This window comes from Rissa tridactyla, chromosome 5 (genome assembly GCF_028500815.1).
Source record: "Rissa tridactyla isolate bRisTri1 chromosome 5, bRisTri1.patW.cur.20221130, whole genome shotgun sequence".
Classification (NCBI taxonomy): Eukaryota; Metazoa; Chordata; class Aves; order Charadriiformes; family Laridae; genus Rissa; species Rissa tridactyla.
Window position 1 is genome coordinate 13,846,845 of NC_071470.1, and position 17,112 is coordinate 13,863,956.

Here is a 17,112-nt window from a genome sequence, read left to right on the forward strand (position 1 = left end):
TGTAGCATTGATGAAAGGATGATATAGGCAGAAAAGTAATAAGCCTGAATAAGCAGGAAACCATCAGGTAAAGGTAGAGAAGTATGTATTCTGAGATGAAAAATATTTTGGAAGAATTGAAGGAAATACAAGAGCAAGACGTAGAAGAGCATATGCAGTGAATGTTAAAGGTACTGGGTGTGTGCACTGCACAGAAAATGATGGAAATAATAAAAGTTGTGGGGTAGGATTATTTGTTAAAGATGGGTTTCTTTTACATAAAAAGATAAAAGAAAAAGTGTGGAGAACAGGGCTCTGCTTTCATCAAAATCACTTTGAAAAAATTCTTCAGAGATGGAGCTGGAAGCCTGCTGTAGACACTTGAGGCCAAATTTTCAATACAGATAGCCATATAAGTAATACTCTTAGATAACTGGTTGTGACAATTATATTATTCCATTAAAAACTATTACAAATTGAAGGCCTCTTTTATTCCTGAATGTGGTAGTCACCTAATTTATTTGCTGAATAACCGCTTTATCACCAAGAAGAGATGCTTCTTTAGGCAATTAATGAGGAGTTATAGAAAACATGCTCAAAGAAAATAAGCCTGGATGAAATTATCAAAAGCGGTCTTAGTTTAAATTAAATAGCACGATAAGTAATAATAAAAAAATAGTGATACATCTTATACCTTCATTCCAAAATGGGGAATTGTGGTAAACTACAGGAACTGGTTAGTGAATTTAGGTGGACTAACACCCTATTGGGTAATGTTGAGGATTGGAGTAATGAAAATGGAGCACTATTGAACAACAGAAAGTCCAATGTTCTGCACTTTTACAATAATGTTAATAATTTCTGACAGGAGATGAGGGTTTATAAACTGAGAATAACTGATAAGGAGAGCTCTTCAATGTAGCAGCCGGAGATATTTCAAATATCAAAAGCTACAAATTGGGCCTGGATAAATACAGGCTAAAAAAGAGGCACTTTTGATAGCAAGTGCAATTACTAAAATATTTTGTCAATGACTGAGGTAGGTTTTTATCACTATGATTTTTCTAATCGAGAGTAAACATTTTTCAAAATATAGATATTGAACTCAAACTGGGATTCAGAATATGCCTGGGCGTTACGCAGCATCATCCCTCACTAGGAGGTTAGCGATCCGTGCCTGCTGAGAGAGGCTTCTTTCCAGGTCCTGTTGCTTGTCAGGAAGTTCATTCTTGCTCTTGAATTCCAGGCACAAGAGTCACTTATTTACTATATTTATTTCTTGGGACAAGCCTGTCCTTAGCGATGTGCTCATCTTAGGTGATGCTCGATTTTAAACCTGAAGTTTAGTCTAGTGAAGAAAAGGTGTCAAAACAGTAAATTAGAAAGTGTGAGTAGATCTCTCTCGATTGTGTTTAGCAAAGCCGTTCCCTTTGTGCTTCAGCCACATTAGGAACTGATGAACTATCCCGGGTGGCAGCTTGCCCCTTGGTGCTCTTCTCTTTGTTGAGTACACAATCTGCTGCACTCTCACCTTCTTTAGCCTGGCTCATATTGTCTTTCAGGTAAATATTTGAAGTGTGCTGTCTCTTTCTCCTCTTCCTTAGAAGCTTCTGTAAGTTTACCGTACTGTTTTGCACTTCACGCAGGATGCATTAAATAGCTTTCTTCCTACTCCTAGTGTTTTCGAGGCTGATAGCAAATTTTTGAAGTAAAATAAGAAGTATTCACCGTAGAAACGTCTTCTCAAACCATCTGTCTCTATTAGCTCTTTGTGGAGAGTAAATGAACAATAGTCATTACATGGATGTCAAACGAGTATCAAGAAAATATTTTCCCCCCGCATTTGTCATTTTCATGGGCTTGTATCACTTCTAGTTCAAGAACATGAGAAGAATGAATTCTTTCTTCTAATTCACAGAAGTACTTTGCTCTGTACCATGCAGAAGGACTAAGGTAACAAAACAGCCTCTTCCAGTCTTCTTGAATTGGATCTCTTCCTCTGGATCATTTGGGTCAATTAAAATAATTTCAACAGAGGCAGATTTTCAGATTCTTCACTGGCTCTTAATAGCTCTAATAGTCTTACTCAGAGCAGTATGGAAAAGGCAAATTGAACTCCGTGGCACATTACAGGAGAGCCCTTGTGGCAGATCAAGTACAGCTCGCTGCAAGCTGGAATAAATTATAAAATTGACACAGCCTCCATTAAAAACTGGCTTACTGACAGATCTCAAAATTTAGTTGTTAATAAGGAAATATCAGTGGCTGGGCTGTCTATAGTAGGTCTCATGGGAAATTCTTGATAAAAAATAATGATATTTTGAATAATTTCAGCAATTAATTTTTGCAGTAACGTTGGCAGATGACACAAAGAGTGTTGGAAAGGGAGAGGTTGTATCTGCAGAGTAATAATTTGCTCCTTCAGTAAAACTGGAGACATAAAAATTGTGAGAGGGGAAAAAAAGAGGTGGAGGGGAGGAAGCGCGGGGGTGAGAGATTCTGGATAGTAAAGCAGTGATTTAGGGGAAAACTTAGATATGTTGCGTAGTATAAGATCTTAGCTATGCATCCCTGAGCATTGTCCTGAGATGAGTCCCCTTTTGAAAAGGAACACAACGAGAAGTCTGGAAATGTTCAAGCAGCGCTGATAACGCTGTTACAAAAATTTCCAGTCCCGGTGTCCACATTTCAAGATGGGTCTGGAAACGACGGAGCAAATTTAGAAGTTAACGCTGAACAGATTATTAGGTTGGATTTGCAGTATGCGGTATGAACTGTTCAGATACTGAAGGCAAGTTTCAGAGGTGACCTGCGTGTAAATCACTGTGTGCAAGTACCTGCGTCTGAAGAAGGGGTGTGATACACGGCTAGGCAGTGCTGAGAGTTGGAGTCAAAAACTTGAACCTAAGAACAAAGCAAGATTTCCTAACACTAAGGAGAATTAAGCATGTCCTACTACTACAGGGAAAAACCAGTGGATTGAGCATTGCTTGAGCAAGGAGGCAAGACACGCTTTGATCCGCCTCCTTGTGTTCTGGTCTAGCAGTGGGGTTGCTGTTATATAGATAAATAGATATTATAGATAGTAATGGATAAATAGGGTTGCGGAATTAAAGGAAGAGGATATCTGTTTGTGAGACATGGCGTATGTAAAATGTTATATTCTACATATGTGTATATACTCATATACATTATGTACTTTTTTTTTTACTCTGATTTTTCAGTCTGTGGATATGGGCCCTCGTGTTGCCCCCCTTCCTTTACGAGCCCTGCAGATACTGAAAACATTTGCAGCTCAGGAAGTACTTACTATTTCTTTTTTTTTTTCACCCCAGGAAATAAATTGGTTTCCAGAGTCTGTTTAAACTTTTTGTGAAGCATGCTGGGACAGGATAGGGATCAAGTGACTCTGTGCTCTGTGGTCGTACAGCCAATCCTTTGTGCAGCCTCAGTGGTGTGCCTTGCTGTCAGGCTCAGGGTCACACCAGTAATCGGATTTGGAACCAGGGAGAATTTCCTCCCAAGTGAGATTGGCAGGGAAAAGGTATCGTGGGATATTTAGGAAATGTATCTTGCCTGTCATTGTAGCTGGCAAGGATGTTAATGATATCCTGTTTCTTTTTGTATGTCAGTTCGAGTTTTAGATTTTTGAGATTTGAAAAATCCTCTTACTTCAGATTTTAGGTTTGTTACAGAGCACTTAGGCGATCTCTGATGGTTTGCAGTATAAAGAAATCCCTCTCCTATGAAATCAAAGTGCCTTTCTGTTTGTACCTTCCCCCTTTTCCATCTGCAGATGGACAGAAATGCTTCATTTTAACATGCCTGATTGCGAGAGAAAGGCCATCAGAGCTTTATTATTAACCCTCTTCATTCCAGCTGCGACTAGGACATATGTCCTCTTGTGTCCGCATTCTGGCTCTTCAGAACAAGCTAGAAGAAAATGCTTGTTAAATTGATGATGTTAAAATGCATCCTGACCTTTTCGTTTGTACCCTTTTCCCCTATATCCAGTTAGGAGGAAAAAACAGAATTATCAGCGCCATCTGTACTTTGGATGTGACTTCCATGGGAAGTCACTTAGAATTTGTGCCCTTCTGTAAGTGTACAAAGTAAGAGAGTGTATTCTGTAAGAGAATATATTTTTAAAGCAGTTAATTTTTGTCTGCCCAGGGAGAGTGTTTTCCCTGTGTTTCTTAAGGACAAATAAGTTTGGAAATGTTTAACTTCTAAATGACTTTCACGTGAAAAGCTTTCAATTTGGTGTTTCAAGCTGTGTTTAAATCAAGCTGGTGAAAGGACATTAGTAATCCTTAGGTGTGCTGTAGTTGCATGAATTGAAGAAATCTGTGGTGAAAAGTTGTTTTATTTTTGTTACATGTTTTCAGTAGGAATCGACAGAAAGCAGTGCAGATTGATTCCTTACAGCTTATAAACACCTCTGCTCCCAGACCTCATGGTTTGTCGTACAAGCAATTTTTTCCAAACATTTATGTTTATGATTAAATTGTTATGTTGGAAGGCAGTTTTTGTGGGGTTTTTTGGTTTTGTTTTTTTTTTTTTTACCCTTCCCTTCCCTTTTATACTTTTTATATCTATCTTGTATCTGTTCACAAAGCACAGGTGGGGATTGCAGTATGAAATAAAAAAATAATGTTGATAATTCCAATAATTCATATATGATCCTTCACAGAGTGAACAAACCAGAGATTTAATTATTCTGAATCTAATAAAAGAATATCAGATTTGTTGTCATTTTAGTAAATAGGTTAAATTACACTAACAATGTACAGAGTTAATTAAATATGTAACTATTATGGTTACTGTTTTGTTTAGTGAGAACTACGGTAATTGAAACAGATGTCTATGTTAACAGCATTGGCCCAGTTGACCCGATCAATATGGTAAGTTCTGATTTTTGATAGAAAACATTATCTGAAGGATGCTATGCATTAATATTATGAAATAATTCTAATCTCATTCAAATAAGTTTATTTCTTACTGTGTATTCTTATGCTGTTGGATATGATTGTGATTATTGCAGAAATATGTTTAGACTCTCCCTATTTGAAATTGTTGTAATTTAAAACCTATATTTATTTTTTAAAAAAAATGAGACCACACAGAGGATATTGTATCAGGTCCTTATTTTGGTTTGTGTTGAACATTTTCACTATGTTTGTTTAAACCTGGTTTATCTCCGGCCCAGTATAATTTCCTGGAGCTACTCTTGGGGTTAAGAAAAATAACAATTGACCCACTGTTTTTGAAAAAAACTGTTTTCAGTGCAGTGATTTAATATTATTTTTCAAAGGCATAGAAAGAAAAACTGAAATTGACTCTTTTGTTCTCCTTTTTCCATGTCTTATTTAGTCTTATTTGTCCTCTTCAGAGAGAGGGAGAGAGCGAGAGTGGGTATGTGTGCAGGGGCGTGTGTATATACGTAGCTGGTTTCTTCAGAAGTTGAGCAATGCATCTCATCTAGTTTCTGGTAGACCTGTAGAGACCGGACGTATCTATTTGGTACCAACACTGAAGTAACAGCACTTCTGAGGAAGTTGAGTCTGTGGCCTTTTCTTAAATCACTTAGATTTTCTGTCACGATGCGCATTGTATGAAATGGGCATTTGGTCAAAGCACAGTTAATTCTAGATTAAGGATCTTGTAGTTTACACGCATGTCATCATGCTTGGGTAAGGAATCTTGACTTTCAGTGATGGTAAGCCATGCTGGAAGAAACAGTGCTACTTAGATACAATGGATAAAAGTAGATGATGCAGATTGGTGGCAAAGGATATCCATTCCAGCATAATGGTCTAACAAGCTTAGTGTTATCATTACCTGGGGCTGTGGCAGGGAAGTCCGTGTCTCAGACCAGGGCTGTCTGCAAAGAAATGCGTGAGAGGGCAGAAGAGTGATGGGGTTGGGGAAACTTTTCAATTGCCACGTCCGTTATAAGTGGTGTCTTTGGTTTTGTCTGTCTTCCTACTGCAGTCATTCTCTTTTGCTTCTCTCCATCTTACCCTCTTCTGAAGGAACTTCTTGTGGGAGCAAATACTTTGATGATACAGCAAATGGTAGAGGCTTCCTTTTCCAGTAACCAATGTAAGTCCTTCAGCCTGCAGCCAGTAGGCATTGTGTATACTGGAACTGGAAATGGGAAATATTTGCAGCTTCAGTTTTCCAGTTATAAAGAGCCAGCATGTGGCTGGCTTTGTACAGCGTGACCCTGCCCCATCTCCCATGCCCTCTTCTTGTCTTTGCAGCCCCCGGGCAATCTCCCTGCTATCATATACCATGGCCTCTTCTGTGCCCGCAGCTGCCTTCTGCTTGCTCAGCCCAGAGCCTGGGAGGCAGCGTTACCATGCACCGCACTTCCAGTATGGACAGTATCAGCCATGGGACTATTTCGTGTCACTCGTTTAGAGGTCTTCCCACATCTGCTACAGCTGTCCTAGAGCTGGATGGTGATGCTTTGGCTAATAGAAGCCCATCATACAGGCTTTTAGTCCAAGGCAAGGACAGCACCATACTGAAAAGGCATATTACTTCATTAGAGAGCAGGATCCTAATGGTTATAATATTTATCAACTGAATGTTTATCCCTCTAACCTTCTGATTTCTGTTAAAAAAAAAAAAGATAACAACGAAGCATGCCATCTAAGGGTAATAAGGTAAATGCCATTAAGACATAGAATTTTAAAAACTATTATATGTTTTTTTAAAATGGGCAGAGAACTACTTAGCAATTTAAATTATAGTCTAGGGGCACTATGGCCTTCATAAGACAGCAATTGCTTTCACTGGGCTTGGACTCCAGGAATCTGGATCATATGAGCATCTAACATCACTGCAAAAATCAAATGTTTGTGAAAATAAATGAAACCATATATATGCAAATAATTTGATTAAGGTTTCAAAAAAAATGGTTTTAATCTTTTAAATCTGGGAAACAACATTCTCAGCAAAAAAATAATTGCAGATTTGACCCTGTAAGGTCTTTTTATGTGAGCTGTTGGTTTCAGTAGGAAGGCACTTTCCCTGGAGTCAGTATTGTTTGAGATTGTTAACTAATAATCCAAAAATTGCTTCCATTTCAAGGGCTGTCCTTAGCCCTTCATTTGATCATTTACTGTGAGAACACATATCTGTGATTCCCCATTGGACTACTCATTTGCCAGATATGTTAATTCTCTCTGGCAAATGATGTCCTTTAACTATTTAGTTTGGATACGATATGGCATGATGTAGAAAGCATTTTTTCTAAGACTGATGCTGAAGCAGCGTATCAAGGGAGTGTGTTTGTCCAGAAGCTTCAGAGGACATGTGTTACGAGATTTATTTTTATTATTTTTATAAGTCAGTCTGTTTTCCTCTTGCTATCTGATAGACTTTCATAAGAGGGATGCTTTAAGTATATATATGACATTCATTAGAATTTGTTTTGAAGGCTGTTGTGTTTTGGCTTTCACTATTTAACAAAGATCTACACAACATTCTAGATGGTATGGACACCCCATGCTTAAGAAGTGTTTTTCTACAGCATGTGATGACTTCAGGCATCTGCAACCTGAGTAAACATTTTTAACAAGCGTCTGGATCAGCGGAGCATTTAGGCTTCTAATACTCATTAAGTCTAAAGGTTTTTGAATCTGTCTTTTAGAGCTAACCTGTGCTGTGCATCGTGCAACAGTCATGTAAAATGCAGCGAAGTACATTTTTATGGCCAAAGTCTTGATCTTCAATAGCTGTGTAGTGGTCTAGGGATTTCTTAGTGGAATTTAGGCATATAATGAATATTTAGAGCCTGGTTTACTCTATGTGGAAGCTCATTCAGTTGAGCACTTAATGTAGATGTACTAGGCTCTTGCTACCTTTCTCTTTCCTTCCAAACCAGGGCCAAGATGAAAAAAAACCACTCTGCTTGGTGGTACAAGTAGCAGAGTCTGATACATGGCCCCTGTGTAGAAAAGCGTGTTGATCCGCTCTCTATTCAGCTTTTGTATTTATTAATGGAACTCAGTATTAGAAGGTCCAGACTGAAAATTCCAGGATAAATTTCTAGGACTACACTTCACCGAAGCAGCTCGGTTTCCTTGTTATTTCCCAACATTTCTGCGCCTTCTGCAGATGATTTAGCTTTTGTTGCATGATCTTTGCTAGTTATCCATTGAAGGCTACTCTGTCTGCAAGCTGAAGGCCATACTTTGAAGCCGAGCACTCTTATTTTTAAGAAGATAGACAAACCACTGAGCAAATCAGATATTCACTGAATACACAAGGTGCTGCTTTGGTACACAGACTGCACGGCCTGGACACTGTTAGGATACAATTTTTCCTGTCATATTGTACCATTTATGGCTTTGTGTAGAATGTGCTGATGGTGAATTTTAAGCATCCTTTGACTTCAAAATTCCATTTCATTCTCAAGTTGCAGTAACTAGCAGCAGATTTTTAATTTTTTTTTTTTTAAGGTATTCAAGTGTCAATGTGATCAGTATCCTAATACAGATTGCTCAATGTTATTGGACTCATGGAGGATGCTTTGTGGTCAGGTGTGTCACTGCACTTATTCTAGTAGTCACTAAATTTGTATTGAAGGTTTGAGGGTTTTGTACTCTTACTTTACAGTGCCAGGTAATTTATATTAAGCACACTAGAATATAAGTAACCATGACCCAAAGATACATTATCTGAAGCTACCTGGAAATCCCGTACTCAGATGCACACTCTCTGTGTGCATTATTCTGTAAAGCAATGTTTTTTTTAACTCTGTTTTTGAATGATATTAAATGTTTTGTTACCGAATGAATAGTAACTACCATAAAGGAAAGGCGAGGCTTAGAAAGAGACAGAAGTAGATGCTGGAATTAGCAAGGCCCTGATCCTGGACATACCTGGGCATGTACTTCAGTTTCATGTGTGAACCAAGTCATGTTGACTTAAGGATTTAACAAACACTATAGGAAAAAAATGCAAAGTAAGGAGTGTATAAACAGAAAAATACGAACTCTCTCTCTGTTTCCCTCCCTGTCGGTCTGTTACAGAGAGCTGTGTGTCTAAGTGAACATAGTTCCACACAAGAAACATAAAGAGAATAAATCACAGTGCTATCCAAATGCTGCAGCGTACGCTAATATTTCAGGACTGGGTGAACACTGCTTGATAGGGCTTGTCGAGGCTTGTGAACTACATGTGAAGCTTTTCCTGGGGGTTGGGATTGCTTTCATGTTAGAAGATGACCGTTTTGAGGAGAACCGTTGTCACTGTGAGCTTTATGATGGCAGACTGAGAGGAAGAGCATGAAGGATGCGCTCCTGCCCGTGTTTGAGAATTTATGAGGTTTCATAAGGTTGTGTGGGTTCAGTGTGCAAGCACTGCAAATTTTCGGAGAGTCAGGTGTGTGCATTTTATGCAAACTGGTTCAATTCTCTTCAAAATGGCAGGAATATTTGTTCATAAATCAGGACAAAAGTACCGGCAAGTCTTTGAATATTACCTGTTTCTTATAGCACAGCATCTTCTTTGGATTTAGCTAGAATAATAAATTTATTCCCAACTTACTCTTTTGTTTTTATTAGGAAAGATAGATTCCAATCATTTTGGTGCCTGTCAGCACCGCGAGTGATCAGAGTTAATTGACTGTTACTTAGATGAGTGTTTGAGATTGATGGACACAGAGTTCATTTACAGCAGCTGAGTAAATATTCCTTCAGTAGACTTCAGCATTGCTTTTTATTTTTTATGAAATATATTTAAGTGTCAAAAACCATATGGCTGTTAGTATTTCTTATTTTACCAGCTCTAGGAACTGGAGTAATACTTTACAAATACAGTTTCATTAATGTTCTCTGTTTTATTCTGAAAAAAAAATTAGCTTAAATTGATCAGTCTGGCTCTTGCAGGCAGGTAGTTTGCCTGCTGCTATTGCAAGGTAACTCTGAGCTTGCCGTGTGCGGTTTCAGGGGAATTAGCCAAGTACAGGCAATATTCAGCTCATACCGGCTCAGCACCGCAGTTCCTGTGTCGCTCCCAATTTCTATGATCATTTTGAAGGGAATGGCGAGGGATGAGCAAACAGGCAGCTGTTGTACGACAGACAAATGTTGTGGTAGCTTTCTGAAATCAAACCAGAGTACAGGCATACAGTTTCAGCCCCCGCTTTAAACAGCATTTAGTACTTGTCCTAGTCTCTTTACTGGTTGTCCCTTAATAGATATGAAGTCAGGGCAGTTAGTTAAGGTTCTGCACAAGACACCATAAAAATCTATGTTCTTTGCTGTAAAATGTGCGCTAATTTGTGTGTGCCATTTAGCAATGCTATAACCTAAGGCTGCAGTCTTTTTGTGCTGTGGTTCGCTCTTAAATTTTGTGTTAGACTAGTTCATGCTTTAGGAAATACTGGTTTTGTGTAGTACTATTGTATCACTTAAGCCACAGTTGGCATCGATTCAATATAAATAATGAAAAAAGAATAAATATTACTTTGACTTAACTCCCCTGACATCAGTAGAGTGTGCCAGCATGTACTGGTTGGAAATCCAGTTTATACCATCTCAGATTCTTAGCATCCACAGCCAGAGCAATGACCAAACTGCCCTTGAAGCATCTGAGATTTCAGATTCTGGATTTGCATAAGGCTAATTTGTTAAAGAAATAGCAAGTCCTGAGCTGTGTACGTGGTTGGGGCTAGAAACCAACTTTGCAAAGCTTCTTCCTTGTTATTTGTGGTCAGCCTGTCAGTGTGTTGTGAGCAAGCACCTTGTTTTCTTGTGTTCCCAGTACTTTATCTACTTATGTGTTGATGTGAATGTACTTCTTAAAGCTCTTCCTATGGTACTTCTGAGAAGGATTTCTTCCATGGTCACTTTCTCTTCTGCTCTCAACTACTCCTTGATAGTTTCATGCACAAATTCAGCAACCTTTCTGTGACAGTTGCCTGCTATTCTCTGTATCTCCTTTTGTCCAGTCCAAAATATTGCCTTGTGTCCCTCACATGTTCACAGATGTTTAGTTAGCTCAATATAGCTAAATCATAGCTTTAAATCTTCCCACTTTTTGACCCTTCCATGCTCTCAGTTGCCATGGATAATCATGATATGTCACTGTGGTCTGAAATCTCCAAATTTTCTATGATCAGATGGATCTTAGAACGAGGAGGAAGGTCTCAGTTGGAGTCTTGCAAATTCTGATTTCATAGCAACTTTGAGGGGATTTATTTTTATTTATTTTTTAATCTGTCACACAGAATCTCTTGTCCAGACTCCCATTGTTACGATAACTTTTTTTTTTGTAACCTTTCCAGTTGCAGTCTTGCTCTGTTCCTACCATCTAGAGATGTCTGTATTACAGAGAGAATTTTCCACTGTTTCTCCTGAGTCATTTCTTGCTCACGTTCTTTCTCTCTCTCCTCTTTCACTGCACCTTACACATAAACAGTTTCCTTTCACTTTCAAGGCACTTCAAAGCCTATCCCCGGCCATTTTTAGTTGTTTTTTTTCCCCAAGAGGCCATTTCCTATCTCAGATCTCGCTCGCTTCTGCTCCCACCCTTTCAACTCTTCATACCACTTTCTCCCAAGCTGCACTTTATGGTTGAAAGAAACTTTCTGTAAATGCCTGCAAAGCCGCTTCATTATTTCTCATCATGTTCCTGTTTAAACTTATTTTTCTTTTCTTTTTTTTTTCCTCCCTTTTTTTCCCCACCTTTTTGTGGAGGCTACAAAATATCACAAACAACTAAGCTTTTGTTGTCCTAAAATCACTGCCTGTACTTCTCGCTGGTGTTGGGTTCTCAGTTTCCTGTTACTTATCCCCCCAATGCCTTTCTAAATCCTGTCTTTTATGTTAAATTCAAACCGTAAGCTCCTTGCAGAGGACACATATCCTGTATAAGCAGTATCGAGTGCCTGCAAAATTCAGTTGTGATCTGAGACGATCTGAACCAAGAATAATGTTAATATAAGCGCCACACAGCACTTCACTGGGAAGGTAAAGGTACCAACTTGCACTAAAGCTAACCGAAAGAGTGATTTACTCCTGTTTTTCCCTCCAAAACTGTATGGACTGCTTGGGTGTTCTGTCGTATTGTAACTTCTGATGCCTTAATATCCTCTCCAGATACTTTGCGTCTTCTGTGTACTTTGTCTGCTTCTGCTGTGGTTGCCTCCCTCGTGTCTGCAGCTGAGACAAGCTACGTTTAGTTCTTTGTCTTGTACCTCTCATCTCTGTGTCAAATAGATGATAAACAATTTGAAGAACCTTACACACCTGTTCTTTGTTATTAATTCCTAATCTGTCTGTCTATATGGAAATTTGTGATGCAGTATTCCAGCTGTGGGAATGATTTTGCTGGCCTAGATTTGAACTGGGTTTCGGGAGGAAAGGCAGGGGATGTGCTTTGATTGCTACAATAAATAGCTTGTAATGGCTTGTTGCAACAGAAAGGGTCCTTGGCGATGGCTCCTACCATACAGGTTATCATTGCCTCCTTTGCTGCTGTGCTCCGTAGGAAAGCTGCTGTCGTTCCCTGGTCCCTTCAACAGCTGGTGCCAGGATCTGTGCTGACACTACGAAACCTCATCCTCTCTTAAAAGCTGGGCAGCTACAGGATTTTTCTCCTGACAGCACGTGCTTTGGGAAGATCACACTTGATGAAGCAGGGGAGTGGTCTGGACGCTCTTTCCTCCAGCAGCTCCTCCAAGCTGTTTGCCAAGGACGCAGACCCACTCCTGGAAAGAGTGTCGCCCTGCTCCCTTGTTAGCAGGGGTGACAGCACTGGCAAAATAGCTGTTAAGAAATGCAATGTGCTTTTGCTAGTAAGTGAATGTAACTTCCCTGCCTGTTGACCTTGACCTTCAAAGCTGTAGAGGGACTTTTTGCATGGGCATGTAGTGATAGGATGAGGGCTAATGACTTCAAACTGGAAGAGGGTAGATTTAGATTGGATATCAGGAAGGAATTCTTTACTGTGAGGGTGGTGAGGCACTGGAACAGGTTGCCCAGAGAAGCTGTGGATGCCCCATCCCTGGAGGTGTTCAAGGCCAGGCTGGATGGGGCTTTGAGCAGCCTGGTCTACTGGGAGGTGTCCCTGCCCATGGCAGGGGGTTGGAACTGGATGATCTTTAAGGTCCCTTCCAACCCGAACCATTCTATGATTCTATGATTCATTATTTTCATTCTGTTGTTGTATGATTTTAAATTTCATCAAGTCTCATGCATTCTGGGTGGTTATTTTAACCACTGTGGAGAATGCACATCTAAACCACTTTGTTTTGGACTATTTTGGAGTTTGTCGTTCATTGGCATACCGTAAGTACTGCATGTGATTTCACCTTCTTGAATAACAGTAGTGTCTCTATTGTAGAGGGTTATCCCCACAGAGTTATGCCCTTGGGACCGGTAAGGAAATAGAGGCTCTTTTAGGCAGTTGTTAACAGTTGTCCATGCTCTTATATCTTCAGCATATTTCTTATATCTTCAGTGTAGCAGATATTCGGAGTTGCACGACTGCTGCATCAACCAGAAAGCTACACTGATAGGAGTGCTGTTATTTCATGTAGATCACATACAAGAGTTTCAGGGTAGAAACCAAACCCAGATAAGTCTCCTTGCTGCCAGTGTTGGGATTTCAGAGCGTGACAGAAAAATACCATGGAAATAAAAGAGCAAACTGCAACTGTGCAATAATCTTGCTTTAAAAGCAGCTGCACTGTACTGAATGGTGAACCATTATGTTTGAGACTATAGTTTATTTATAAAAGGCATGTACGCTTGAGTAATGTGCAGCTTTGTCACTAAAGTCATTTGTGGGACCAATTTTGACTGCTTGAGTATCTGTAGTTACAGGAAGGTATATGTAGCTGCAGAATTTAGAAAGTACAGTCAATGGAGTTGATAAGTCATTACTGACAACCTCAAAGCCAAACCTTTAATCCATACCAGTATTCAGTCCTGTGTTTTTAATATATATGTATGTGTTTATGTTTTTTTTGGGGGGTGTATGTGGTTGGTTTTTTTTCTTTTTTTTTTTTTTTTTCCTGAGTTTTCTTCTCTGGTTCTTTCTGTAGTGTAATGTTTTTTTTCTATGAGTGGCAGTGTCTGAAGTGTTCAAGTTTCAATTGAAAAGCAGACCAAAACTTTTTGTACCATTTCCAGTGTGGGAGTTTATATAGATTATATATGTAATCTGCTTCCTCTCCTTATTCTCTCTTCAAATGCCCAAAGTCTAAGCTGATCAAATAAAAGCAGAGATTTTGCTGAAGTGCATTAGTTAGTTCTCTAGCTAATCTTTTGACTATTGGCAAGATTTTAATTACAGTTTCTAATCTACAAAGCATTGAAATAAATCTTGCCATTTATTCATATTGTTGTTTGCATCTGTCACTTTGCATGTTCAAAATAAGGCCTGGATAAGCACAGATGCCAAATTATGATATGAAGACAGATAGATTATATTTTTTTTCTGTATATGTAGGTCTTGCTGTACTCCCGTACCTTCCGTAGATGTGATTTGCCACACTTCCGCTTACCCCGTGCATATGTTCTCATAGCATCTTCCAGTGTGACTATCTGCACAATTATAACAACATAATGGGTTAAAAGACTCTGGGAGCAGACGCTGTGCACTTCAGTTCAGTGTATTTCCCGCAGCCCCCACCTCTTCCACAGCTGCAGTATCACTAATGTGATATTACAGGTACATGTCAGGATCATTGTGATTTGTTGGATCATTTAGATCTCACCCTAAGGTCACTAGCTTTAGATTTCTCTAGTGAGCAAACTAAAAGAGTTTACCAAACCAAGAAATTTTACTTTTGCTTCAGTACCAGCCATGGGTATGAAGCTCTGAAACCATCGCTGGCCCTGAAGCAGCTCAAAAATCTTTTTAGAGGGCTTTTAAAGCAGCCCACCAGGGAGAGCAGCAACATTTTAGATGTTTTGTTAAGAGTAGTTATACATCAAAGATAGATAGGTTAAGCGTTTTAATAAATTACTTACTAGCCCCTTATTGATGTCCAGAGATATTTGGGTGAGGGACAAGGTAAAGGTTACAGGAGTTTATTGGCAGCACACTGGCAAGATGAAGATAAATTGGCTAATGCTTGGTGCTTTATTTGGTGCTTCCCTCTTAGGAGAGGATGTGGTTACCAGTTTTGTCTATGCTTTCTTTGTTGTTTAAACCTCTTAATCAGCATGCTAGATGGAGTCTTTAATATTAAATCACATCTCTTAATGTCAAAAAATGTAGAGTGGTACAGTGTTTTCTTTAGTTTCCCCTTCATAATTTTTTTTTTTTTTCGGAAGAATACTCTGCCTATCTCACATAAAGTTCCAGTTTAAGGAATTAGAAAGCTGGATAGAATGAAGAAATACGGGGGAAATAGCTTGAAGCTCAGATAACTGAATAAGATGAAGTCATCCCTCACGCGGTAATTGAACTGAGTTCAGGGGCTCCTTATGAAACAGATTTCTGAATTAGCTTTTTGCACTCCAGAAAACTCCAGGTGCCTTTCAGGTGACATTTTCAATCTGGGAGAAAAGTTGAGGTGGATTTCTCACCAAAGATCATAGAATCATAGAATGGTTTGGGTTGGAAGGGACCTTAAAGACCATCTTGTCCCAAACCCCCTGCCCTGGGCAGGGGCACCTCCTGCTAGACCAGGTAAAGAGGGAAGATGAAAGGACCGGAGTATGTTTTTATACATTTTTCTCTGAAATTCACTGGTAATGAACTGTATTGCCGGCGTGTAGTTCACTAACACAGTTTCTCAGTTCTGAGTTTGGTTTTGGGTCTTTTCATTGACTTTGTGTTTGGCCTCAGAAAACTAGGCCACTTTTTCCTGTTCTTAAACAAAATGTGTTGCAGTTAACATCATCCAGCCAACAATTTAGCTACCCACTGCTTGACTTCTCCACACTTTTTACTGTGGAATACCAAATCAGTTGTGAGTCTGCCAGGCAAAATATCCAAGACAAATGTTTATTTTCTGCAATGTGAGAATTTTTTTTCCATCCTTATTGATATTGTGTTGGAATTCGTTTGATGTGATTTGCGCTGAGAAACAATTGTGTAGCATGGTATCTGCCTCCCTTTCACAGCTTTCCAATAAAAAAAAAACAGTCCGCTGGCCCATTTTCACGTCTGACTGTAATTGAACTGTGCGTGACAATGAAACTGATGTTGAGGATTCCATTTAATCCCATACGGTAGCTGTTCCTACTTTATTTGAAGTAATTGTTTTTATTTATTAAATGATTTTCTCTCAGACTATACACCTGCTTGTCAATATTCATGGTTTGTTCACTGCCTGGCCCTTTAATGGTAATCTGTGATTAGTCGCTGTGTTCCCAGCCTTTGGAGTTTGTTATGTTCTTTTCAAGAGGGGAGATGGAGGAGGATTGCAGTTATCTGTAAATAATTAGGCAGGTGGGCTCTTTATGCCAGCTGTGCAAGAAAGAGTTCACTGATCTAATCAAACGCCAAATATGAGCTAACGTGTGCCATGGTTATTGAACCCTGTGAGGCTAAATATGAATAAGTAGGCATTTTGCTATGGCTGTGACTAACGCAGCCATAGATGGGTTCCATTTTATTCTGCACAGCTATTTTATCATTAGTTTCATTCGAAAGAGAGAGTAGTAAACCAATTTTTATGGTTAGAGGACAACAGTGGCACAGGATGGTGAGGTTTATGAAAGGCTAATGAAAGTAGTGGTAAGAGTGTTAATTTTAATTTTTTGCAAGAAAATAAGGGAAACAACATGGAAGGTCAGAAAGATTTATTGCACTAAAAGAATATTGTATGTATCTGGCTGCTGTTGTGCTTGCTCATATGGTGTCTAAACAAAGACAGGGCTTTTATTCATCTACTTTTGGAAACAAAGTACTCCCAGAAAAGGCAGTATAGTGAAATTTTAGGGACCCATATTTCCCCTTCTTAAAAAGAAATGGGAAATATTTTTCAGGAAATGCAAATTTAAGGGAATCCAGTGTATGAATCCATAAAATACGAAAATTTCAAGCTCATTTCAAACCTAGATTTTCAGAAATAATCCAACTATAGCATAGTTTCCCCTTCAAGCGTCTACACTGAGACAGCTGCATGCTGCATGCTCTTAGCTGTCTGATCAT

General features: G+C 39.1%; 1 protein-coding gene across 1 annotated transcript in view; it reads left to right on the forward strand.

Moving 5' to 3' along the window:
- GABRG1 (gamma-aminobutyric acid type A receptor subunit gamma1) overlaps window positions 1-17,112 on the forward strand; it is a 55,746-nt gene that overhangs the window by 21,019 nt on the left and 17,615 nt on the right. The window contains 1 exon segment of the mRNA XM_054202899.1: window positions 4,816-4,883. Coding sequence (XP_054058874.1) covers window positions 4,816-4,883 — 68 coding nt within the window.